Genomic DNA, 27,012 nt, shown 5'->3' with positions numbered 1-27,012 from the left:
AAACAGGGCAAGACACTTGAACAGGCACATGACAAAAAGGGCATCCGAAGGGCCAGGTACAAACCAAAAGCTGTCTAATTGTATTGCTCATCAGGGAAATGCAAATTAAAGCTACAAGGAGCTGCTACTACACACCCAACAGAATGACTAAAAATGAATTGCCTGACAATGCCAAGTGTTGGCAAGGATCTAGAGCAGTGGAAATGTTCCAGCATGGACAGTAGAAGGTGAAGACGTGACTGCAGCCACTTTGGGAAACTTCTGTTAGTATTGACCTAGGATGAACACACACACACACACACACACACACACACACACACACACACACACACACACACGACCCAGCCATTCTACTCTTGGCTCTATACCTAAAAGAAGTGTGTGTATATGCTCACCCACAAAACATCAACAAGAATGTTTAAAGCAATCCTACTTACAAGAGCCAAAGTCATCACCGCATGAACTCCCATTTTCATTGACAGATGGCAGATAAATCATGGTGTGCTCACACAATGGAATACTCCTTGGCAACGAGAAGGAATGGATTGCAGGTATCCGCCCAGCCCAGATACATTGCACAATGACCGTGCTGAGAGAAGGAGATCAAGTACAGGAGTTCATACAGCATTTTCTGCTTGGGTCACGTGCACAGAGAGGCAAAATGAAACCATGTGTACAAGAAGGCACTCTGGTGGGAACATCAAGATCAGGTCAAAGTGAGTACAGTGGCCTCCTTTGTGAGGAGGAGGGCATGTGGAGGAGGAAGCTGACGCCACCGTGTTGCTGTGTCCCCCCCCCCCAAGGGTAATGAGTGCACAGGTATGACCCAGTCATTAAGTGAAGCCCTCTGCTTCATGTGCCTTTCTGTTTGTGTGAAATACTTCATCAGGATTTTAAAACGATTCAGGAAAGCAGCCTCATTACAGCTTATCTTCCAAACTGTGCCGACTGCATATCTTGGGTATCATGGTAATTGGAAGGGACCTTGCGTAGGGCACGTGCTCTGTACCAGGCACGATTCTAAGTGGTTTCTATCTGTGATCTAATCTGATCCCCTGCAACAACCCCAAGAATTCACTATTGTCATCCCCTTCAACAGATGGGGAAATGTAGCTGGAAGTCTTCTCTCCAGGTTCCCCAAGCCCCGCAGTCCCACAATCCACTTATAAAATAATCACTCAGACGCTTATATCACTTATAAACTGTATGGCCGTGGCAGGCTTCTTGCTAACTGTTCTTTTATCTTAAATTAACCCATTTCTATAAATCTATACCTTGCCACGTGGCTGGTGGCTTACCAGAGTCTCTACATGCTGCTTCTCCTGGCGGTAGCTGCAGTGTCTCTCCCCCCAGCCTTCCACTTCCCAGAATTCTCCTCTCTCCTTGTCCCACCTACTTCCTGCCTCGTCACTGGCCACCAGTGTTTTATTTATATAGAACAATATCCACAGCACTTCCCCTTTCTTCTTTTTTTTAAAAAGGAAGGTTTTAACTTTAACATGGTAAAATTACATATAACAAAACAATTATCGAGCAAGAATTATAGTTACAATATTAAAGAAGATGTCCTATCTATCTTATATTTGTGAGTTTAAGGTTTTATATCTAACTTATCTTTTATCATAACTGAGGAAATTACAACTATCTAGTTTTCAACCACATCAAAGACCTGAGAAGGAACATAATGGTACTTGAGAAATGGTAGATGGATGAAAGCAACTTTCGGGAATCTTGTAAGAGTAGACCAAGACAGCTGGCAGCCTGGACAGTCACCTAATGTTTCTCAGCATTGTTGGTGCATTCAGATTGGCTACAGGCCTAGAATATCTGACAGACCATTTTCAGAAGCAGGAATTTTGAGAGACCATCTTACCCTGTCTTGGCAGAGTACAGTGGTCACTTTTCTTGTGTCCCGCTTGTCCAGAAAGGACAGCATTGCATTTGTACTGTCAGCCATCAAGGCAAGGGCAGTTCTTTGCCCAGTAGGCCATTTTGTGCCAAAAAGACAAACTTCCAAATGGAAATGTCTTAGAAGCCCAACATTTTCTCGGGATCAATTGGTGCAGCCAGGAGCAATTGTGTCTCACATCAACAGAATTTTAAGTTATTTAAATGCCATATTCTCTAGGTCTATGAAGTGTTTGAAGATTACCTATCTATCTGAAATATATCTATGTATACCTAGAAAACTTAACTAACATGGCTACAGATATGATTATCATAGATGACTAATTATTAATCTATTTTTAATTATCCATTACAATTTTAAATGAGTTACATAAACATAATACCTCAAACAAGAATAGAAATATATATATACAGTATAACAAAATTAACTTCCAGTTTGTATCAATAAACTAAAATTTATACCAATGTAAAACATTTTAAACATAAACTAAAATCTATACCAATGTAAAACATTTTAAACAAGTTTTTCTTTAAAAGTAGATTCATTAATCTACCCTTTTATCTTATCATGTCCATATCCTCCTATATATCTAATCATATCCCCTTTTTCTTTTTAGAAAGAGATCACATTTATAATCAACCTGTTTTAAATAAAAATATTGGTTTTTCTCTGTCCCACACCAGAGGGCTCTTCTGATTTGGGACACAAGAATCTCTTAACCATTTTTTTTTTTAAGCAATATGTCTGGGTGTAGAGGGGGAGTGAGCCAATTCCACCTCTAAAGCCAGCTTGGTATATTTGGGAATTTGGGCGTAGCATCTCTTACTACTTCCTGTTGGAGGGGGGCGCTGTATCTTATGGGGATGCAAAGAAAATTTTAGACCTATGGGGTAGTCCGTGAGGCTGTATTGTTTGAACCAGTTGCCTTGAAACCGCTCTGGATGCTGGATCATCTGGGCCATGGTGTCATCGGAGACCTTTCAGGGGGTCTTGGCTGTTGAAACCTGATGTATCTTAATCTGGAACAAATCCATAGCCTCTGGCTTTCTGTGGAAACAAAAGCAGAACCTCTTTTCCAAAGCAACATATCCTTAAATCCAAATTTTGAAGTCAAGTTACCTTTAAAATATACATATTGGTTTAATTCAACATCTTTTTTGATCAAATGTTTTTTTGCAGTTAAAAATCCCAAAGACAACACAATCCAGATTGTCTGTGTAATATTCATCTTTACGTGGCTTTTTACATTAATTTTTTGTCTCTTTCAAGCCTATGTATATTTTACACACATTGTAAACGATGTTATCTGAATCAGTCTTTTTGTGAGCCTATTGCTTTAAACTGCATCCTTCTAAGCCTGAAACAGCGCTGTGGCTGCTGGCTCCGCCCACTTTAGCTTCCCAACATGGCAGTGGTACGTTTTCCGCCAGCTCTGGGAGTCATCAAGTCTCAGAAATAGTGGGTCTAAGCTTTTATCAAAGCAGCGTGTAGCCCAGAAACCTTTTTTTTTTTTTTTTTTTTTAAATACTAGTAAAGACTAAATCTACCACACATTGTAATGTGCCACTGGCAGACGCCTCATTTCCGCCATACTGCGGGTCACACGCACACGCCAGGAACCCGCCAGTGTTCAAACCCGCGTTTTGCGCTGTCTAGCTGCCCGTATGAGACAAAAAGCAGGAACCTGGTTTTGGCTCTGTTTAGAATTGGTTATTAACAGCACTCGGGAGGCAGAGCCAGGAGGATCTCTGTGAGTTCGAGGCCAGCCTGGGCTACCAAGTGAGCTCCAGGAAAGGCGCAAAGCTACACAGAGAAACCCTGTCTCGAAAAACCAAAAAAAAAAAAAAAAAAAAAAAAAAAAAAAAAGAATTGGTTATTAAATATTGTCAGGTTTAAGGTGGAAACTCGAGCCGTTGGGCGCCATTTGTAGCTGGAAGTCTTCTCTCCAGGTTCCCCAAGCCCCGCAGTCCCACAATCCACTTATAAAATAATCACTCAGACGCTTATATCACTTATAAACTGTATGGCCGTGGCAGGCTTCTTGCTAACTGTTCTTTTATCTTAAATTAACCCATTTCTATAAATCTATACCTTGCCACGTGGCTGGTGGCTTACCAGAGTCTCTACATGCTGCTTCTCCTGGCGGTAGCTGCAGTGTCTCTCCCCCCAGCCTTCCGCTTCCCAGAATTCTCCTCTCTCCTTGTCCCACCTACTTCCTGCCTCGTCACTGGCCACCAGTGTTTTATTTATATAGAACAATATCCACAGCAGGGAAACAGAGGCACGGTGAGGCCAAATGACTTGTTAAAGATGCACTCGCTAGATTTTGACACAGGTCAGCTGGTCCCACAGTAGATGTTCCACACTCAACCTCGAGATCGCACCTACACAGCAGCTGTGGGTGCTGGACTCCCACCCCGGCTCCCACAGACGAGGTCTCTTCTCCTCCCTCCCTCCTTTCCTCCTCCCCTCCCTCCCTCCCTCCTTTCCTTCTTCCCAGGGTCTCAAGTAGCCCAGGCTGTCCTCAAACTCAGTATCTAGCTGAGCATGACCTTGAACTCCCAATCTTCCTGCTTCTAGTTCCCAAATGCTGGGTTCATAAGAGTGTACCACAACACCCAGCTCCCTTCCTACATGGCTGCCTCCCTCCTTCGCTCCTCCTTTTTTTGAGACAGCTCCTCATTCTAGCCTCGAGTGACCTAGAACTCACTGTGTAGCCAAATCTGGCCTTGAGCTATTAACAGCAGCAGTCTCCTGCCTCAGCCTTCCAAGTGCTGGGATTAGATCACTACACCCATCTCCACATATGTGATTACTCTTTAGTTTTTAAATCACGGTTATTCCTTTATTTGGTGGGGCAGGGCGTGACTGGGTGTGTGAGTGCCAGAGCGTGTGTGCCCATGGAGGTCAGGGCAGTTGCTTCTCTTCCCGCCACGTGGGGCTCGAGGACGGAACTCAGGTCATCAGCTTGGCAGCCATCCCTTCAACCTGCTGAGCAGGCCCGAGAGGGACGCTGAGGGATGGATGCAGCACTTGGAGTTCAGCACACTGCTCCCCCCACCCCATCCCACCCCCCAAACAGGAGGGCAGCAGACCCCCGAGTCACTACCTGACCTGGGCCTGGTCCAAGGAGAACTCCCAGGCCTGTTGGGAACCCAAAACACTTGAAACTTCTAGACAAGGAGCAAGCCTTGCTCCCAGGACCCTGTGATGAGATCTGCCTGTGGCTGGGATGTTAGAACTTTCCTAATAAAGCTTTCATATAAGAACAAAATGAAAAAACAAACAGTTAAAAAAAAAAAGCCTCTAGATTACCTGTTCTTTTGGATCTGACACCAGACTTGAGTTCAGTGAACACGTGAATCAGCATAGCCTGGCATGGCGGTGCTGGGCATCCCAGCACACAGGAGTCAGAGCAGAAGGATTGCAGAAAAGGCTTGGGGCCAGCCTGGGCTACACAATCAATTCCAGGCCAATCTGGACTACGTTTCAAGACCCCCAACTTAAAACAAATAAACCCACATGTGAGGGCCCGGAGGAATATAAACAAACACACATGTGTACAAATACATAGCTGTGATAAAGAATTTAAAACAAGCAAACAAAAAAGCCCGGCATGATGTCACATGGCTATAATAGGAGCGCTTGACAGACTGAGTCAGAAGGATCAGGAGCTGGGGTTATCCTCAGCTACATGGTGAGTTCCAGGCTAGTCTGGGCTATATAAAACTCTGTTTTCAAATAAACGCAAGAGCACATATGATACTGTACTACACACTGGCTGAAAAAGTATCTGGCAATGTTCAACTTGGTGGTTTGGGTTTCTTTTGTAAATCTGTGTGTTTATCTTACACATGTAAAAACTCACCAGTGTGAGCCTCAGGAGCTTGCCACAGGCACTCTGCATAAAACCAGTTAAGAACCTTCCATTCTGGAAGGTCACCAGGAAAAATGCCCGAAGGCAAGGCTTTCAGTGTGGCGGCCACAGAAGTGGTGAGTCAAAAGTTGAAATTGACGAAAAGAGCTGTTTTGTGGTATTTTATTTTAAGATAGGGTCTGGTTATGCAGCCTCAAACTCCTGACCCCTGTTCCAGCCTCCGACGTGTTGGGATTAAGGGGATGCACCACTGCATCCAAGTGACTTACTTTTATTTATTTTATTTTTGAGACCAGCTCTCACTGTGTAGCCCTGGAGCTCACGCAGACCAGGCTAGGTGGCTTTGAACTCACAAGGACTCTGCCTCCCCAGTGCTGGAGTTAAAGGGTGTGAAACACTAGAGCCCCGGGCCCAAGTGATTATTTATTTATTATGATGATTGCATTTTAAGTTGTGATGAAGATTCTGGAAAGATTGGGGAGTTCAAAGGTGCTGAAGACTGGAGACCCCATCCCGAGTTTCCACATCCTCCACCAGCAAAGACCCAGACACCTAGTTTACAAATCTAAACCGCGGAATCATCGCGTCTGCAGACAGAAAGTGGGTGGAAGACAGAGAACCCGAACACCCCCCTTCCTCGAGAACGTGTCTGCGGTGGGTCTGGGGAATCCTAAGCATCCTTTGCCAAAAGCCGCCTCAGCACCCAGACAGCTTATAAAGGTTTACCCACCAAATCCCCGCTTGTTCCCACCCAGACCCCGGGGGCGGGCTCTGGACTTGAACTTGGTTCTTAGAGCAGCACACCGGGGTACGGCCTGCCATCCCCTCCTTTTTACAGGTGAGAAAACAGGCTGGAGCGAGGTTGAGCAACTGCGCCCTGGGCGCCGGGCTCACAAACGCCATTGTCACCGGGGCCTGTGGAGTTTGTGTTTTCCAGAATGCCCAGGGTGGGTTTGGGAAGCTGGAAGGAGTTGAGACGAAGATGTTGCTGGCGCTATAGCGAGGGCTGAGAACCCCGAGGTCGCGGCCTCCCGTGGGGCTGAAGGCGGGTGTCTGTCACCCCGGGGCTCTGCAGCTGGGGGGGTGGGACGCCTGGGGACAGCGCAGCCTTACCTGTCCCGGCGGCGCTCACCTGCTGCCTGGCTCGGAGGTGGCAGGTGGCAGGAGGTGTTCCATGCTTTTCTGGGTCCCCCTTTCTGTGCCCCACCCTGAGGGGGGCGGGAGGGTGGGCGTGGGGTACCAGAGACCGGCCAGACCTGTGGGACCCGGGGCTCGGGCTGTCTGGGGAGCCCGTCAGTCACCCGATGCAGCCGGCTCTTCCGGGGCTGGGACACCTGTGGGCGGCGGGAGCCTGTGTCCTTGCAAGCTCATAAATACTGCAGCGCATCGGTGGTGGCCGAGAGGACCGTGAGGGCAGCTGGCGCGCCCCTGAGGGTGAGCTGGGGTCCCCTCCCCGATTGCTCCCCCAACGCCCCAGCTCCCGGCCTTCGGTGGATGGTTCCTCCAGGGCAGGTGGACAGAACCTCAGAACCTCAGTCGGCCAGAGAACTGGGGAGAAAACGGGGTTCAGGCACATGCAGGTTCAGGGCTGGGGAGGCAGCTGGGGTGAGGATGGAGCTCGGGAGGAGTGAGGCTGAAGGCAGGATGGGATGCTGGAGAGAGGAACGAGACCAGGTTGCTCCTGGCAGGTGGAGGTAATGAGCAATCCGGGAGTAGAGTGAGGCTATCGGGTCCTGAAGAATGAAGTGGAAATCTGGTAATGCATGCAAAGAACTCGGGTGATAGATTGCTAAGGAAGGCTGAGATCTTGGGGATGGAGTTGTCAAAGGTGTCTGAGCCCCAGGCCCCCTGAAGCTGCGACTGCTACAATTAGCCAGATGGACCGCTGAGGATGGAGCCCTCAAAGGCATCCGGTCCTCAGCCACCCAGCCCCCTCCCCAAGCCCCTCCCAGAAGCAGGAGCCTGGGCCGGAAGGGTTCAAAAGCCAACTTCATCTCATCCGTGCCATTGAGTCACCTGGTTGCTCAGTTTCCTATATGTGACGGGGCCGATCATGAGGTGGCCACCACCTCCCAGGAATGCTGCGAGGCCTCCCGGCGTTAATCTATGCAAAGTGCTGAGCAGCGAGGCCCAGAGACCTCATTAATTATTCTCTCTCACCAGCATCTGCTCCGCCACTCCCCTCAGAGACGTTTCAGTCATTCAGCCTCCCTCCCCCACGGACACCCTGACCGACGGACAGACACGGACAGACACGGACGGCCCTGCCTGGCATCTCTCCATTCTCCATCCTCTGTGGGACCCAGAACCGGTGGCATCCCTGCCTCTGACTCTGCCCCCCACCCCCCACCCCCCACCATGGGCCCCTATGTTGGGTGCTGGCTCTACTGCTGTCTACCCCTCCTTTTCTCCCTGGCAGTCCAGGGATCCCCGGAGTATCCTCGCGTTACCCCAGAGCAAGTTCATCTGTCCTACCCAGGTAAGTGCTCCTGACTCTCAACCTCATTCTGCCTCTCCTTCTTCAGCCCTGGGGTTGTCTGGGGGTGAAGGGCTCAGGAATCTCTGTGGAAACCCAGGCTGGTGACTTGCGCTTCTGAGCCTCAGTGATCTGCCTCTGTGAAATGGGATTCCAGCAGGCCTGTGTCCCACTGTGTGGGGAAGGATGAAGCTGCTCTGGAGGACTGTCTCGCTCACAGCCTCAGTCTTACCCCAGGAACTGGCATGTTATCACAGAGTTCAGAAGTCAGTTGTGGAAGAAACCAGTAAATGAATGAAGGGGACCTAGATCTCCCTGGGTCCCCTCTTTCTCCATCCCTCCTAGCCCAGGCTGGCCTTGTGTTCCTAAAATTCCTGCCTCTACTTCCCAAGTGTTTGTTTTATTCTTTTGAGACAGTTTCTCAGACTTGTAGCCCAGGCTAGCCTGAAAGTATCCCTGTGCCTTCTTTCTGTCTCAGGCTCTCAGGTGCTGGGACTGAAGGGGTGAGCCACGATGCCATGCTTTTTTCTTCTCTCTTCTCTCCTCTTCTTTCTTTCTCTGTCTCTTTTCTTTTGGAGACGAGGTCTTAGGGGTTGAACTCAGGGCTGGGGCACGCTGAACCAGCACTCTACCGAACTGAGTATGTTTTTGTTTTTGTTTCTTTAAATCTGGTTTATTAGGACAGAGTTTTGATCTGTACCCCAGGCTAGCCTTGAATCTCAATCCTTCTGCCTCAGCCTCCCAAATATTGGGATTTCAGGCACGGACCACTGCTCCAGGCTGGGGGAGATCTGTTGTCAAGAGGTGGTGGGAGCTGGAGAGGTTACTCTAAACCCAACACTCAGGAGACGAGGCACTAGAGACAGGTGTTCAAGGCCAGCTTTGGCTAAAGAGCAATCTGAAGCCAGCCTGGGCTTCATAAGACCCTGCCTCAAAAAAAATATCTCTCTATTGGATGTACTAGCTCTCACCTCTATTCCCAGCACTTGAGAGGTCAAGGCAGGTGGATCTGTCCAAGGCCAGCCTTGGCTATATAGTGACTTCCAGGCTAGCCTGGGCTATGTGAGACCCTGTCTCAAAACAAAACAAAACAAAACAAAACAAAACAAAACAAAAAAGAGGTACGGGGCACATGGGACAGGGCTTGGAGACTCTGGCCCCTCTGTGTGCAGACTGCCTGGGTTCAAATCCCAGATCTGTCACTTAGCTGCTAAGGCACGCTTGGGCACTGAGGGCCAGTGGGGAGACAGGAGGTGACCTTGTGGTGGGAGTTATGGGTTGCCAGTTGTTTTCTGTGCAGTCACATGACTGAGCTCTGGGTGGAACATAGACCCTCTCTCACCCCATTTTGTATTAGAGCCAAGTTATACCACCAGAAGTGGCCAAAACCTTAGGGAACGGACGGGTTCATGCGACAGGTTTCCTTACGTGTGTGTTTCTTTGTTTTGATTTTTAAAAAAATCAAGATAGTGGTTTCAGGACATTTTCGTTAGGATTTTTTTTTCTACATGTGTTTATTTATTTTGTGTGTATGGATGTGCATATGTGTGTGTGTGTGTGTGTGTGTGTGTGTGTGTGTGTGTGTGTGTGTGTGAGGACAACTCTCAGGAGTCAGTTCTCTCTTCACCTTGGGAGTCCCAGGACTGAACTCAGGTCATCAGGCTTGGCAGCAAGCACCTCTACCCACTGAGCCATCTGGCCGGCGCCAGGACGTTTTCATAGTTTCTATCATGGCACCCTCCCCTTTTCTTCTCTCTCCCATCCCTCCTCCCTCTCTCTCACTGGTCCTCTTCCCCCTCAAATAATCTCCCATCTGCTCTCACATGGGCACACACGTGTGTATGTAATTGGTCAGATTCGGAGTCTTTGCAGGAGAGAGACCATGGGCTGTTGTCCTTCATCCCCATCATCCTCCTCTCTCCCTCCCTTTTAGACTGTTTCCTCTCCTTGTGGGTTAAAATCACACACACACACACACACACCCCGGATTCTGCATGTGAGGGAAACTGATCTCTCTCTCTCTCTCTCTCTCTCTCTCTCTCTCTCTCTCTCTCTCTCTCTCTCTCTCTCTCTCCTGACTGGGATTCATCAAACACAAAACTCCAAAAAAGAAGAAAATAGTAACAAAGACCTCCTGTGTAAATGTCATTTTTATTGAATGAGAACTACATTTACCAAAGAACAGAGTTAATGAAGGATGCTATTGTTTTACCTTTGTTTTTAAAAACCCATTACGTTTTATTTATTTATCTCTTAATAAATGTGTGTAGCGGTCAGAGGACAAGTCGTGAGAGTCAGTCCTGGAGATCGCCCTCCAGTCATCAGGCTCGGTGGCAGGCCCCTTTGCCCACTGAACCTTCCCACCAGCCCGTATTTTTAAACTGTAATTTAAAATGTTTTCACTGCTGAGTGTGTGCATGTGGCCGCCTGTGCAATGACGCGGGTGTGGAGGTCGGTGAGGGGATCACTGACTCAGTGGTTTCACATCTCGACTTTAAACCTCCTGGATTTGCTGCTGTGTGCACACAGGTGGGGCCAGAGGACCTGGCCTCGGTCGGTCGGGTTGTCAGCTTGGCGGCAGGGCCTTTACCCACCAGGCGAGCTCAGCAGCCCTTGAATCTCTTTAACGTCAGGCTGAGTAGTCGTGGGGTTCTCCTGGATTTAGTTCCGGTCCAATCCATCTGGATCCACCGCTCTGGCTGCTGTGAGGCTGTGCGATCTCACACAGAGGGGCAGAAGTCGGGGATAACTGCGGCTCCTTTTCTTTGGAACTACCCCCAAATGTAACATAGGATTGTTTCTTTTGGTCAAAAATTTAAAGCTTTGCCAGGCGGCGGTGGCGCACACCTTTAATCCCAGCACTCGGGAGACAGGCAGATCTCTGAGCTCCAGCCTGGTCTACAGAGCAAGTTTCAGGACAGCCAGGGCTGCACAGAGAAACCCTGTCTTGAAAAGCAAAAAACAAATGAAACAAAAACTTAAAGTTTTAAAATTTGAAGTAATTTGAGACTTGTAGAGGAATTCCTGAGGTGGTGAAGGTACCTGGGCCTGGTTGCACATGTCTGCAATCTCAGTATTCTGAAGGAAGAGGCAGGAGGGTGGTGAATTCAAGAGCAGCCTGGACCTTGTCTCAAAAATAATAGTAGTATTTAAACCCAGCACTCAGGAGGCAGAGTGAGTTCCAGGATAGGCAGGGGTGCTCAGTGAGATTCTGTCTCCAGAACAAAATGACAGTAATAATAATAACAATAATACTAAATGGAGACCCACTGAGGTAGAGTCTGGCTGTAGGTCACACAACCTGGAATAATGTTAATTTTAATAGAGTCCACTATCCTTATTTAAAGCTTTTATTTTATTTTTTATTTTCTTTTTCAGGTTAGTTTTTTTCCAAAAAATTGGGCATACTGTACTTTGGATTCCTTATTTATTTATTTTGTTATTGATGTTGTTTTGAGACAGTCTCGCTATGAAACCCTGGCTGGTCTTCAAGTCACTATGTAGGTCAGGCTGTCTTCTAACTCATAGAAATCCACCTGCCTCTGCCCCCCATGGTGCTGGGATGAAAGGTGTGTGCCATCATGCCTGGCTGAATTCCTTCTATTTTTAATAGTTTATTTTTTACTTTTATGTGTATGGTGTTTTGCCCGAGTGTGTATCTGTGCACCATGTGTGTACCTGTGCGGATGTAGGCCAGAAGAAGGCGTCTGATCCCTTGTGAGCCAGCATGTGGGTGCTGGGAACTGAACCCAGGTCCTCTGGAAGGGCAGCCAGCGCTGTTAACCGATGAGCCATCTCTCCAGGCCTCTGACATCTTTTTATTGTTGTTGGTTTGGGGATAGGGTCTTGTACAGTTCAGACTGGCCTTGAATTCTCTATTAGCTAAGAAAGAGAACATCTTATGTAACAGTGGAAGGATTATTAAAAATTAAAATTTGAGGGGCTGAGGAGATGGTTCAGTGGTTAAGAGCACTGGCTATTCTTTCGGAGGCCCTGGGTTCAGTTCCCAGCACCCACTGGGCAGTGCACAAACATCTGTAACTCCAGTTCCAGGGCATCCAGTGCCTTCTTCTGACCTCCATGGGTATGGAGCATGTGGAGCACAGACATTGTCCAACTAAACACTGATACACACGAAATCAATCTGAAAGAGACTTGCAATCCCAGCTACTTGGGAGGCTGAGGCAGGGGGATTGCTCAACTCAGGAGCATGAGATCCGTCTAGACTGCAATGAAACCCGTGTGAAACAGAAGGAAAGCCAGGCACCGTGACATCGTGAGTTCCAGGCTACCCAAGGGTGCTGAGTAAGACTCTCAGACTCCAACCGTAACAAACCAAAGCAGAGTCAAACTAAACAAAGGCAGGAATGGACACTGGCAGATTCTAGTTAAGCTACAGACCTGGATCAAACATCCCCAAGGTCACCACTAATTTTATTACAGGGTCTGACCTTGGGATGAGGGAAGACACTGCTTTTGTCTCTTGCTGTGCATTGTCTGGATCAATAGCCCAGGCTGGCCTCAAAGAGGAAATCCTCCTGCCTCAGTTTCCTGAGTGCTAGAATTGCAGGGGTGTGCACCCCCCACAGCCAGCATGTAAATCTTTGTCTTCTGTGACCTTTGTATTTTCTGAGAACTGGTCAGTTATTTTAATCTCTTTGCTATTGTTTGGAGGTTAGTACTAAGGTTGTATTTGGGGCGAGAAGATTGTGGCTGTGACTCTGTGTCCCTCTCTGCACTGGAGGGTCCGTGGTGTAGATGAGCCTTATGACTGCTGCTGCTGCTGCTGCTGCTGCTGCTGCTGCTGCTGCCCCTGATTCATTGGCTCCTTAAGCAGATGCCTGCTGGGCCTATCCGCTGTAAAGCCCTTATTCTTTCCTTTGCAGCTAATGAACAGCTTGGGGAGAGATTGCTCAAGGAGATGCAAGTCCTGGTTCTCCACAAATTTTCACCCACTGGTTTGTTTGAGCATCCGTCAGTGGCTCCCAACTGCAGTCATTCTTAATACTGTGCTCGCCTGATTGGGACTTTTTAATTTTCTTTTTCCTTCTTTCCATATATATGTTTGTAAAAAATGTTCATCTGTATGAATACAGATGAATCTCATTCTCCCACATGCTAGGCAAGGGCTGTACTGTTGAGCCACACCCCCAGCCCCTCACTGGGGGATTCTAGGCAGGGGCTCTACCACTGAGCCACACCCCAGCCCCTCACTGGGGGATTCTAGGCAGGGGCTCTACCACTGAGCCACACCCCCAGCCCCTCACTGGGGGATTCTAGGCAGGGGCTCCATCACTGAGCCACACCCCCAGCCCCTCACTGGGGATTCTAGGCAGGGGCTCTACCACTGAGCCACACCCCCAGCCCCTCACTGGGGGATTCTAGGCAGGGGCTCTACCCTGAGCCACACCCCAGCCCCTCACTGGGGAATGAATTCTAGGCAGGGGCTCTACCACTGAGCCACACCCCAGCCCCTCACTGGGGGATTCTAGGCAGGGGCTCTACCACTGAGCCACACCCCAGCCCCTCACTGGGGGACTCTAGGCAGGGGCTTGACCACTGAGCCGTGATCCCAGCTGTTCCTTTCCGTCTAACTGAGATTTTGGTGTTAGGAACTCTGCCCCTCCTTCCTGCTTGCCTCACTCATCTATTTATTCAATGGTTTCTTTCCACGCCAGACTCGTGAATTTGTTTTTTTCATTCTTTGGGTGAAAATCCAGCACCATCATTTTGCTTTTCACAGTGTCCCAGATTTAGTCTCTTGGAATTTGTTTGCATTGGGCTTGGGAGTGGGGTGGTGTGCTGAAAATGTGAGTCAGTGGTAGAACATTTGCCTCGAATGTCTCAAGCTCTGAGTCCCCATGTACCTAAAAAGAAAATCCATTCTTCCTGCATTAGAGGCACGACTGACCTGGTAACTGCGCTGATGTGGTCTGTTTTATCGTTAGCTTCATCAATCCTTTAGGACGCTGCTTTCCACACAACTTTCTCCCCACTTCCTTCAGTGTGTTGATGGTATTCACTTTGCAATATAGCCACGTGCTATATTTTCCCTTCACTTCTGGCTGATTTTAACGTTCTCTTAAGTTTTACTGTATTTATGAGCACATGTGTGCGTGCTTGCGTGCGTGCGTGCGTGCGTGTGTGTGTGTGTGTGTGTGTGTGTGTGTGTGTGTATGTGTGTGCCTGTGCCTGTTTGTCTGTATGTGTACCATATACATACAGTGCTCTTGGAGGCCAGAAGAGGGTTCTGGATCCCCTGAAATCGCATCACTGATAGTTGTGAGCCATTGTGTGGGCACTGAACGGAACCTAGGTCCTCTGCAAGAGCAGCCAGTGCTCTTAACCACTGAGCCCACCCTCACCGCACCCCCATATGTCCATCTTTTCAGCTCCTGGGGTGTCCTTTCTGTATTCCCTTTGTACATGTGAGCAGTGGCTTTCATAGCTCTATATCCCCGAATTTTAGGGCGGCTAACTGTATTATTTGTCTCTGATGCTAACTATGTAGTCCAGGCTGATCTCAAACTCCTGATCCTCCTGCCTCAGCTTTCCAAGTGGATGGGCTTACAGATGTGCCTTGCTAAGTTGACCTGCGCTTTCAAATTACTGGCGGAAGAATCTATGACCTTAATGTTAGAGTAGCACTTGGTGTTTTTACTTACTGTGGTTTACTTGGTGTTTAGAGAGAGCTGGCCTAGAACTCACTATGTGGCCTGGGCTGGCTTTGAACTCATGGAATTACAGGTGTCCTCACCACCCCAGGCTCCATGTGGCATTTTGTTTATTGCTTGCTTGTGTATGAAGGGGGTATACACATGTGTGGAGATCAGAGGACAACTTGTAAGAGTTGATTTCTCTCCTTCCACCATGGGTTCCTGAGCTTGAACTCGTCTTTAGGGCATCACAGCCAGTGTTCTGAGCAGCTGAGCCATCTCACTGGCCCTCCGCTTGGTTTTATTTTTTTTTTTCTTATTTTTTTGAGACAGGGTTTCTCTGTGCTGCCCTGGCTGTCCTTGGAACTCACTCTATTGACCAGGCTGGCCTTGAACTCACAGAGATCCATCTGCTTCTGTCTCCCGAGTGCTGGATTAAAGGTGTGCGACACCACCGCCCGGCTCCACATGGTATTTTTAAAGCCTGGATTTGGTTGTTTGATCTGCGAGTCTGAAGTGCATATTCCTCTTCTGGAGCCCCTGTTAGTCTTGGGAGTTCTTTCATTTTTCTTTAATATATCTGTGTTTGAGTTGCAAAAGGAAGGAAGGGAACTCCACAAAAGACCACATCAAAAAAGGAGAAAGAGAGGAGAGAGAGAGAGAGAGAGAGAGAGAGAGAGAGAGAGAGAGAGAGAGAGAGAATTAGAGGCCGTCATTAAAGAACCTGACCTGTGATATAAAAAGCCACTGTGGGGTTGGGGATTTAGCTCAGTAGCAGAACGCTTGCCTAGCAAGTGCAAGGCCCTGAGTCTGGTCCTCAGCTCTGGGGCCGGGGCTGGGCCGGGAGTGGGTGTAAGCCACTGTGTACAGATCTGTTCTACAGACAGGCATGGTGACTCACTCCTATTGCCCCAGCTGAGGCAGGAGGATTACTGCAAGTGCAGGGCCGTTCTGGGCTACATAACAAGTTCCGAGCTAACCCGGGATGCAGTCTGAGAGCCTGTCCGTCCCGCAGACAGGGTGAACGTCACAGCTTCCCCCTGCCCTACGGCTGCCTTTGCCCCCTCCCGGTCACGTCACTTTCTTCCTTAGCGGCCTCCAGACACCTGTCTGGAGCTCTCATGGTACCGTGAGTGTGCCACTTCGGCTGCAGGCTAGCAGAGTGATGAAGAATGAGACATTGACTCAGCCTGTAAATCTCATTGTTATGCGTTCTTTGCCTAAGGTTGTCCCTCCTGTTCACTAAAGATGTCTGCCAGGGCATTCTCAAGATGCCAAACCAGTCACCCACAAACAAAGGCACGGGGCCACAGTGTTTGCACAGAGCCTCCAGCACCCTGCAAGTCACCTCTCTGTGACTCAGTGCTTAGCACAGTGTACTCGAAAGTAGCTACTGTGGCACGAAGTTTCTTTGTTTGTTTTGTCTTGATTTTAATTAGTTTATATGAATCACACATAAGAAGCCTCATAACGACTTTTTCTCTTTATTTATTTTGGTTTTTCAAGACAGGGTTTCTCTGTGTATCCCTGGCTATCTTGAAACTCAATCATAGACCAGGCTGGCCTTGAACTCATAGAGATCCACCGGTCTCTGCCTCCCGAGTGCTGAAATTAAAGGCACATGCCACCACTGCCTACCCCATTCTTGGACGTGTATACAACGTTTGTAATGTATACATTTTTGGACGTGTATACATTTGTAATGTATACATTTTTGGACGTGTATACAACATTTGTAATGTATACATTTTTGGATGTGTATACAACGTTTGTAATGTATACATTTTTGGACGTGTATATAATGTTTGTAATGCATACATTTTTGGACGTGTATACAATGTAATGCATACATTTTTAGACGTGTATACAATGTAATGTATGCATTTTTGGACGTGTATACAATGTAATGTATACATTTTTGGACGTGTATACAATGTAATGCATACATTTTTGGACGTGTATACAATGTGTTTGGGTCGCATTCACCTCCCCCTCCCCCTCACTTGTTCTATCCCCGCCCCTACTGTCTCCTTCCTCTTCCAACTTCTCCTACTCTCCTGTCGTGTGTGTGTGTGTGTGTGTGTGTGTGTGTGTGTGTGTGTGTGTGTGTGTGTGACCCTCTGAGTTTCCTCACCGTTGCTTACAGAGCATGGGTAAATGGTTATTTACAGGAGCAGGAGCTACACAAAGCAGACGACCACAGATCCTTAGGGAAGGGCAGGGCTGGTGTGTTCCTCTCTCCTCCAGGTTTGATTTTTTTTTTTTTTAAACAGAGCCTTGCTATGAAGCTCAGGTTAGCTCAGAATTTGTTATGTAGTCCAGGCTGGCCAAGAAATTTCAACCCTCCTACCTCAGTCCCCGGATGCTGGCTATATGATGCTGAGGATGGGAACTAGGTTTTGTGCTCACTGGGCAGGCTGAGCCACATCCGCAGGCCCGCTCCCGACAGTTTATTTGTATTATTTTATGTATATGGATGCTTTGGTTGCATGTATATCTGTGAATCATTTCATGTCAGGGGCCATCCGAGACCAGAAGAGGACATCAGATCCCGGGAACTGGAGTTATAGACAGTTGTGTGCTGTTTTGTGGGTGCTGGGAATGAACCCAGGTCCTTTGGAAGAGCAACCAGTGCTCTAACCACGGAGCCATCTCTCCACCTTCCCCAATTATTTTTATAAATTCATTTATTATTTTGTTCATGTGGGAGGTAGGCACACCCATGCCACAGCACACATGTGGAGGTCAAAGGCCTGTTTTTTTGTTTTGTTTTAAGACAAGGTCTCGGGCTGGAGAGATGGCTCAGAGGTTAAGAGCACTGGCTGCTCTTCCAGAGGTCCTGAGTTCAATTCCTAGCAACCACATGGTGGCTCACAACCATCTGTAATGAGATCTGGTGCCCTCTTCTGGCTTGCAGGGATATGTGCAGACAGAACACTGTATACATAATAAATAAATCTTTAAGACAAGGTCTCAGTATGTAGCTCTGGATGGCTTGTAGTTAACTATGTAGACCAGGCTGGCATCAACCCACAGAAATATGTCTTCCTCTCTTAGGATTAAGAACCGCCTAGCTCCGAGGACAACTTTTGGAAGCCATGTGGGCCTTGGGATTGGAACCCAGGTCACAATGACTGAGCCGTTTTGACAACCCTTTTCTCTCCAGAGTATTTCCAACCCAGTTGATTGAATTCCAGGACCTGTAACCCAGTATGCAGCCTCCTATTGTATTTGTATGCGTCTATGCGTCCTCACAACCTTGAAGGGTAGACAGCCTTATTCCGTTTCACATATGGGGAAACTGAGGCTCGGGGAGGCGAAGCCACTTCCAAGGGAAGCCCAGCTTGGAAATAGCAGAGGGCATGGACTGAACTGCTGCGGCTAAGTGCCGCCCCCTCCCACCACCCCCTCCCCAACCCTCCCAACCCCTACCCCCCACTCCTAACCCCACCCCCGCCACTTCCTGCTTGATAGCCTCCCCCAGGCCCTGCTCTGGTTCCTCTCTCCCCAGGTGAGCCAGGCTCCATGACAGTGACCTGGACCACGTGGGCTCCAGCCAGGTCGGAGGTGCAGTTCGGCATACAGCTGTCGGGGCCGCTCCCATTCCGCGCCCACGGCGCCGCCAGCACCTTCGTGGATGGGGGGATTCTACGGCGCAAGCTGTACATGCACCGCGTGACGCTGCGGAAGCTGGTGCCCGGGGTCCAGTATGGTGAGAGGGATGGCGGTGGGCAAGGGGAGGTATGTTCCAGAAGCTATCCAGCCCCGCCGCCAGACGTGGGAGACCCTGGGATACGAGATTAGGTGTGACAACACAGGAAGATTCGAAATTCCAGGTCATCCTGGGCTACATAGATAGTTGGAGACTAGCCTGGGCTACCTGAGACGTTGCTGCTAAAAATAATAGTGATGATGATGATGATGATGGTGATGTTTCTGTGTTTTCCTCCCTCTCCAGCGGCATGAGGGGCCTCCCCAGCTGACAGAGGTCTGTTTTTTTTCCCCCTCAGTTTACCGTTGTGGCAGCTCGCAGGGCTGGAGCCGGCGGTTTCGCTTCAGGGCCTTGAAGAACGGGGTCCACTGGAGCCCCCGCCTGGCTGTGTTTGGGGACATGGGGGCCGACAACCCGAAGGCCCTGCCCAGGCTGCGGAGGGACACCCAGCAGGGCATGTTTGACGCGGTGCTCCATGTGGGTGAGGCACCGGCGAGGGTGCGCCCGGAGGCTGCAGACGGGGTGCCCATAAGTCCAGTTCTGGGCTGGGCTGGGTGGCGCGGGGTGGTTCTGACGGAACGTGGCTGGGGCTGAGGGTGGGAGTCGAGGCTGACCCCAGATATGGGGTCTGAGGTTAAGAGCTCAGCTCTGGTCCCTATAAATTCCAGCACTGGTTTCCTATTTTTTGTTATTATTGTTATTAAGCTCATTCAGAATACACAGAAATGTTATAGTAAATTAAAATGACTGGGCAGAGTAGCACATGTCTGTAATCCCAGCAGTGGAGGCTGAGGCAGGAGGGTTGCCCAGAATTCAAATCCAGCCTGAACAGTTTAAGTGAGACCTTTGTTTAAAAAAAAAGGGGGGGGGCGCCATGTGGTGGTGGCACACGCCTTTAATCCCAGCACTTGGGAGGCAGAGGCAGATCTCTGTGAGTTCGAGGCCAGGCTGGTCTATAGAGCGAATTCTAGGACAGGCTCCAAAGATACACAGAGAAACCCTGTCTTGAAAAACAAAACAACAACAAACAAACAAAACAAAACAAGAAAACAAGGGCTATGGGTGTGGCTCAATGTGTAGAGCCCCTGCCTAGAATCCCCCAGTGAGGGGCTGGGGTGGGGCTCAGTGGTAGAGTGCCCTGCCTAGAATCCCCCAGTGAGGGGCTGGGGTGTGGCTCAGTGGTAGAGTGCCCTGCCTAGAATCCCCCAGTGAGGGGCTGGGGTGTGGCTCAGTGGTAGAGCCCCTGCCTAGAATCCCCCAGTGAGGGGCTGGGGTGTGGCTCAGTGGTAGAGCCCCTGCCTAGAATCCCCCAGTGAGGGGCTGGGATGTAGAACTTGCCTAGCATCCAGAAGCTCTTGGGGTCAATCTCTAAGCAATAATAAAAGAAACAGTTGCTTGGTGAAATCAGCATCAAACCAGACCCAGCTGTGTTATGGGAGCAAGCAAGACGGAGAGCTGGGCTGCTGTCAGCTCACATATGAGAAGGTCTGGAGTAGGGATCAAGACCCAGGTCCTGATCCTAGGAAGCAGAGCCTGGGCGTCACTCTCCCCCATTCCCTACTACCCCCAGGAGACTTCGCCTACAACATGGACCAGGACAATGCTCGCGTTGGGGACAGATTCATGCGGCTCATTGAACCTGTTGCAGCCAGTGTGCCGTACATGACATGTCCTGGGAACCATGAGCAGCGCTAGTGAGTGTGGCGGGCTGCAGCGTCGGGCAAAAGCCAGACAGTGACAACCGTGTCCTTGTTCGAGTCTCGCTTAAGTGCCTCCTGCTGCAGGCGCCTCGGCTGTGGTAGAAAAGGAAGAGGTTAAGGGTGGGCTGGGAACCATACTCTGGCCTCAAAGTTGAGGGGTAGGATTAGAGGCTGCTGAATCCAGGGCCTCACCCCTTGCTCTTTATAATTTCTTTTCCCCCCAGCAATTTCTCCAACTACAAGGCCCGCTTTAGTATGCCGGGGGACAATGAAGGCTTGTGGTACAGGTAATACGGAGGGTCGGGCTGACCCCCTGAGGCATGGGTCATGCAGACTCCCATCAATGACCCTTGCCTTTTGACCCCTGTAGCTGGGACCTGGGTCCTGCCCATATCATCTCGTTCTCCACTGAGGTATATTTCTTTCTCCACTATGGCCGCCACCTGGTAGAGAGGCAGTTCCGCTGGCTGGAGAACGACCTCCAGGTAGGCCCGAGTACGAGCCCCCCCTCACACCCCCGGCCTCTCGGCCCTGCTGCTGTCCCTCACTCCAGTCTTTGTCCTCTAGAAAGCCAATAAGAATCGGGCAGCTCGGCCGTGGATCATCACAATGGGTCATCGGCCTATGTACTGTTCCAACGCGGATCTGGATGACTGCACGAGGCATGAAAGCAGGGTGAGGTCCCTTCCCTGGGTGGCAGTGAGACTTGGTGGGAGGACGGGCCTCCTCACCCCCCTGCTCATCCCAACAGGTCCGAAAAGGCCTCCATGGCAAGCTGTTTGGGCTAGAGGACCTTTTCCATAAATATGGTGAGTGATCCTGGGGAGTCCCGGGCTCCATCTCTCTCCACCCAGGAGCCTGATGGTCACTATTTCCGCCTTAGGTGTGGATCTGGAGTTCTGGGCTCATGAACACTCCTATGAACGGCTATGGCCAATTTACAACTACCAGGTGAGGCCCAAGGGGGCCTCGGGACCAAATGGCTGATGTTCATGTGGTCAGACCCTCCCCAGGGCCTGACCAGCTGTGACCCATCACCCACTTTGTCCTTTCCTCCAGGTGTTTAATGGCAGCCTGGAAAAGCCCTATACCAATCCTCGAGGCCCCGTTCACATCATCACAGGATCTGCGGTGAGCAGGTGGGAAGGGACTGGTTTAGACTAGTTTAGACATGTGATGGCGACCACCGCTGCACTCTGAACTGGGAGACAAGGTGCTGCTGATGGTGTCTGTTCATCAGACGGACGGAGACACGGAGGCTAGGGTAGGAAGCACAGCAGGTCACAGATAGGTGAAGCGCAGTGGTTGAGATCCCTGCGTGGTGGTGCATGCCTGTAACTCCGGCATTCGGGAGGCTGGAAGCCCGGGACTGCTCTGAGTTCAAGGCCATATTAGTGAATTCCAGACCAGCCTGGGCTACAGTATGAGACAGCATCTCAAAAGACAAAACAGGACCAGAGTGGGTAATGGTACTCACTGCCAAACCTGATTCCCAGGGCCCAACATGTGGAAAGAGAATATAACACACACACACACACACACACACACAAACACACACACACACACACTGAATAAATGTAATAAAAAAATAATAATAACAATAAAAAAACAAGCAAAAGCACAAAACAAAGCTAGCCATCATGGGGCAGCCTGTACTCTCAGCACGTGGGAAGTGGAAGCAGGAGGATCAGGAGTTTGGGTCATCCTTGGCTACACAGCAGCTTTGAGGCCAGCATGGACTCACATGAGACCCGGGACAGACAATGGGTTGGAGAGAGTTTCAGCGTTAAGAGCGTCTGCTGTTCTTGCAGAGGACCTGAGTTTAGTTCCCAGCACCCGGGCAGGCAGCTGTGAGCTGACTGAGACATAGACACACGAGAAACAAACGAACGAACAGTTGCATCTGGGGTTCCTGCACCGTAAAGTCACCATGGCTTGCTTTTTCTCCTAAGACACTGTCTCTCCATTTAGCCCAAGCTGGCCTCAAGCCCTAGACCCTGGTTTTTATTTTATTTTTTTATTTTTTCCAGAGCTGAGGACCAAATCCAGGGCCTTGCGCTTGCTAGGCAAGCGCTCTACCACTGAGCTAAATCCCCAATCCCTGGTTTTTTATTTTAATTCACTAATTAATCTTGAGACCAGCTCATAGAGTCTAGGCTGGTCTCAAACTTGATATCTAGTTATTATATAGTTCAAATTGACCTTGAACTTTTAAAATTAATATTTAGTCATTTGTTATTCTATTTTACATGTATGGGTGTTCTGCCTGCATGTATGTATGCACACCATGTGCATGCAATGCCTGAGGAGACCGAAAGAGGGCGTCATATCTCTAGAACTGGAGTTACAGATGGTCGTGAGCTAGGTTGCTAGGTTTGGTGGCAAGTGCCTTTATTGGCCAAGCTTACCAGCTCCCAGTTTATTTTATTTTATTGTTTGTTTGTTTTGTTTTTCAAGACAGGGCTTCTCTGTGTAGCCCTGACTGTCCTGGAACTCACTTTGTAGACCAGGCTGGCCTCGAACTCACAAAGATCTGCCTGCCTCTGCCTTTCGAGTGCTGGGACTAAAGGCGTGCACCACCACTCTGCCCCAGTTTAGTTTTGAGACAGGGTCTCACTCTATAATCCAGGCTGGTTTGGACCTGACTATGTAGACCAGTTGGCCTTGGCCTTTGGGATCCTCCTGTCTCAACCTCCCAAGTGCTGGGACTGAAGGTTGTGGCCAAGTCATAACTGACGTGCTCTTGGAGCCACTGAGTCCTGGCCTGGAGTGTTTCCTGCTGCCCCTGAGTCCAATGTTGTCTGACTGTCTGTCTTCCACAGGGCTGTGAAGAGTTGCTGACTCCCTTTGTCATAAAACCCAGACCCTGGAGCGCCGTGCGTGTGAAGGAGTATGGGTACACGAGAATGCACATCCTTAACGGCACCCACATGCACATCCAGCAGGTGTCTGAGGACCAGGTCTGTCGGGCACGGGTTACAAACTGCGCACCCTGGCCCAGGGGACGCAGGAGCTGAGTGGTTAAAACCTTGGGCTCAAAAGTAAATCAAGCTGGTCATGATAGTGCAGTCCTTTAATCCCAGGACTTGAGAGGCAGAGGCAGGCAGATCTCTGAGTTCAAGGCCAGCCTGGTCTACAAAGCAAGTTCCAAGACAGCCAGGGCTACACAGAGAAACCTTGTGTCAAAAACTAACAAACAAAAAAACGTAATCAATATACTGGGTGTGGTGAGGCATGACTATAATCCCACCCTTGAGAGACTGAGGCAGAGGAATTAGGGGGTCATGGCTCAGTGGGAGAGCCCCTGCCTAGACTCCCCCCGTGAGGGGCTGGGGTGTGGCTCAGTGGTAGAGCCCCTGCCTAGAATTCCCCAGTGAGGGGCTGGGGTGTGACTCAGTGGTAGAGCCCCTGCCTAGAACCCCCCAGTGAGGGGCTGGGGTGTAGCTCAGTGGTAGAGCCCTTGCCTAGAATTCCCCAGTGAGGGGCTGGGGGTGTGGCTCAGTGGGAGAACCCCTGCTTAACATGTGAGAAGCCCCAGGTTAATCCTCAGCTCTGAAAAGAACAACAAAACACAAAATAAAATAAAAAATATAAAGAGTTGGGAAGTTGAGGCAATAGGACCTAGATTTCAAGGCCAGTTGGGCTACATAGAGTGACTGACCATGAACCCAAAAGAGAAAAAAAAAATGTACACTGAAACTGGAAGCCTGGGTTCAAATCCTGCCCGTGTTTTCTACCAGCCATGAGACCGTGAATAATTTCTCTGACTCCTGTGGTCTTCAGTGTTCATATCTGTGAAACGGGGTCGACCACAGCTTCTGGTTCACATAAGGTGCTGAGAGCATCCTGGCAGTGAAGTCAGATAGGGTCGTTGCTTTGAAGTAGGAGAAAGAACAGGTGGCTGATGGGAGTGAGGAGGATGCACGTGTGGTGGACCTGAACAGGGACAGTCCAGTTTATTTCTGCATCTGTGTGCATGCATGCATGTGTGTGCACGTATGTATTCACACGCATGTGTGTGTACTCACCCATGTAGGCATGTGTGGAAGCTACAGGTCAGCCTTAAGCATCTTCCACTATCTCTGTCTTTTTTATAAAAGTTTTAATTGTTTTTATTTATGTGTTTGGGTGCTTTGCCTGCATATATGTCTGTGCGCCTCTTGGCTTCAGTACCCAAGGAGGCCAGAAGAGGGCATCAGATGCCCTGAAACTGGAGTTACAGTTTATTTATTTATTTTTTTATGGTTTATTTGCATTGGTAGTTTGTATACATGTGTGTTTGTGTAAGAGTGTTGGATCTCCTGGAACTGGAGTCACAGACGGTTGTAAGCTGCCATGTGGGTGCTGGGAATTGAACCCAGGTCCTTTGGAAGATGTCAATGCTCTTAACCACTGAGCCATCCCTCCGGCCGCAAACTTCTTCTTGTTTGACACGGGGTCTTTCACCAGGCCCAGTGTGACATTCTCTTCCTGCTGCCTGTGAATCAATGTGTGGGGCTCCCGGCTCCTTCTCCAGCACCGTGTCTGTCTGCATGCGCAGAGGTTCAGTCCATTATCGTCAAGGCGGCATGCAGACAGACCTGCTCCACCTTCCTTGGAAATGGATTAGAGGCACACACAGGATACCAGGCCTTTTACCGGGTGCTGAGTCCCCAAATCCAGTCCTCACAATGAAGGAGCAAATGCTCCTAACCACTGAGCCATCTCTCTAGTTCCACGCCTGGCTTCACATGGGTGCTGGGGATCTGAACTCAGGTCCTCACGCCTGAACAGCAAGACCTTTACCCACTGAGCAGTGCCCCAACTCCTCACAGTGGTTCTAAGATCATAATGAGCCGGGTGTGGTGGTGTACTTTTGAGGCAGGAGGATCAGAATTCAAGTTCAAGACCAGCATGGGCTTTCATAGCCATTGCCTCAAAAAGAAAAGAACAAAATACCAAAATAAAATAAAAATTAGAGTTTAGTGAGCACTGCTGTGTTCTGGGCACGGGATTAGACTGCCTTGTATTTAGTGTAAGCAATTTACCCCACAGTGATTCCCACAGGGACAGAATTCTTCCATCCACAGATGAAGGAACCTACCCTGAGAAAGGAAAAGCATTTTCCAGGGTCACAGAGTTCCAGACAGCAGAGCTACAGTCTGACCCCCAGACCACATTTTCAGCACCATCATTTACCAAGCAGTGGACTTACTGTGTAGGCTCGACACCCTTGTCTCTTCTGTCATACCGGCCCTGTAGCTGTCTATCTATCCTAGGGTTCCCTCGTATTCTAAATAACGCGACAGCTGAGCACAGAGACGTGCTCAGGGCAGCATGGATACTCTGGAGTACAGGCTCCTGATGACATCATCCAGATGTGCGAGGCATGTGGCTCGATTCATAGAGCAATTGCTTAGCAAACATGAGGTCCCGGGTTTGATCCTCAGCACCACATAAATGGTGGCTCATACCTGTAAGCCAGTGCCTAAGAGAGTGTGTGTGGGGGGGGGGGCGTGTTCAAAGTCATTCTTGGTTACATGTTACATGAAATCCTCTCAAAACAAAACCAAAAGCCAACCAACCAACCAAGCAAGCAAAACCCCCATCCCTTAGAGATAGCACATCACTGCTGCCTCCAATGGGAGGTGAGAGCCGCGTGTTCTTACACAGCCCGGGCTGACCTGGGACAGATCCTCCTGCCTCTGCCTCCCAAGTGCCGGCATTACCGGTGTGTACCACACCACACTCCTGGCTTCGTCTTGACTTTTCAAATCAGAGAGGTGTAGGAACTTGTCCAGGGTCATCCAGCCTTAGGGGTGGATTTGGCCGCACAGGCCAGGCTTCCCTCCCTCACTGCCTCCTGTTTCTGCTCTTCACAGGATGGGAAGATTGTGGACGACATCTGGATAGTTAGACCGTTGCTTGGCCGGATGATGTACCACTAAGACTGGGGCTTCCCTCATGGAGACACATTGCTGCTGTGACCAGGCAGTGCCCTAGCCTGGGTGGGGAGTCAGGGCAGGACCCACTCCCCGGTCATCCGGAAGCCTGAGGTGAAGCCTCCCGGGGAGGTCGGAGCCCAGACTGCTCGGAGGGAGGGCAGGTATGTGGGCACCAGCAGGGCTGCCTTACCAACACAGTCCTACCCTCCTGCGTGGCTGACAGGGCAGGGGACCCGTGTGCCTCAGAATAAAGAGGCTTACAGCCGTGGCTCCTTGGACTCAAACTTCCCCTGGGCCATCTCTCTGCTTGCCCTCCCCTGAAGGTGTCCTGTGCTGGGACCAGCAAGGCGGGCACAGCCCTCATGAAGGAGTCGCCAGCGGGGTTTTCTGGTTCTGTCTTCGCTTGGATCTAGTCCCTGCCTTGACCCATGATGTACTTGTGCCTCAGTTTCCCAGCCAGTACTATCTTCTCCAGGCAGAGAGGATAGGGTAACACTGTTGCCTCCCCCAAGGCACAGCTGCCAGGATTCAGGAGCTCACAGATCTGCTACATTCTCCCCTGGATGTCCCTTCTCCCCCTTCTCCCCCTCATCCTCCCCCCTCCTCTCCCTTCTCCCCCTCCTTCTCCTTCCCCTCCTCTTCCTCCTCCCCCTCCTCCTCCCCCTCCTTTTCCTCCTCCCCCTCCTCCTCCTCTTCTTCCTCCTTTTACGGATCCCACCAAGATTCACTGAGCACCTATCATGCCAGGAAAGGAGCAA

At 49.7% G+C, this 27,012-nt stretch overlaps 1 protein-coding gene across 1 annotated transcript; it reads left to right on the top strand.

Annotated features, from left to right (window-relative positions):
• Positions 1-8,134: 8,134 nt before the first annotated feature.
• Acp7 (acid phosphatase 7, tartrate resistant (putative)) lies at positions 8,135-26,522 on the top strand. Its single transcript, XM_006986282.3, has 12 exons — positions 8,135-8,265; positions 18,430-18,630; positions 18,929-19,111; positions 20,201-20,324; positions 20,555-20,617; positions 20,701-20,815; positions 20,898-21,005; positions 21,082-21,139; positions 21,214-21,281; positions 21,390-21,461; positions 23,153-23,290; positions 26,192-26,522. Exons 1-12 carry the CDS (start codon positions 8,145-8,147, stop codon positions 26,255-26,257), a joined length of 1,317 nt encoding a protein of 438 aa, XP_006986344.1. The 5' UTR covers positions 8,135-8,144; the 3' UTR covers positions 26,258-26,522.
• Positions 26,523-27,012: the final 490 nt, after the last annotated feature.

The sequence above is a fragment of the Peromyscus maniculatus genome, chromosome 1 (genome assembly GCF_049852395.1).
Source record: "Peromyscus maniculatus bairdii isolate BWxNUB_F1_BW_parent chromosome 1, HU_Pman_BW_mat_3.1, whole genome shotgun sequence".
Lineage (NCBI taxonomy): Eukaryota > Metazoa > Chordata > Mammalia > Rodentia > Cricetidae > Peromyscus > Peromyscus maniculatus.
The sequence above is the reverse complement of the archived record's forward strand: the minus strand, read 5'-3'. Positions and strand labels throughout refer to the sequence as shown.

Bases quoted from the DNA above. Each gene is read 5' to 3' on its own strand.
- Acp7 (XM_006986282.3), top strand. From the start codon at position 8,145: ATGGGCCCCTATGTTGGGTGCTGGCTCTACTGCTGTCTACCCCTCCTT. The intron at 18,631-18,928 runs GTGAGAGGGATG...TTTCCCCCTCAG, and splicing joins GGTGCCCGGGGTCCAGTATG to TTTACCGTTGTGGCAGCTCG. The intron at 20,816-20,897 runs GTAGGCCCGAGT...TTTGTCCTCTAG, and splicing joins GGCTGGAGAACGACCTCCAG to AAAGCCAATAAGAATCGGGC.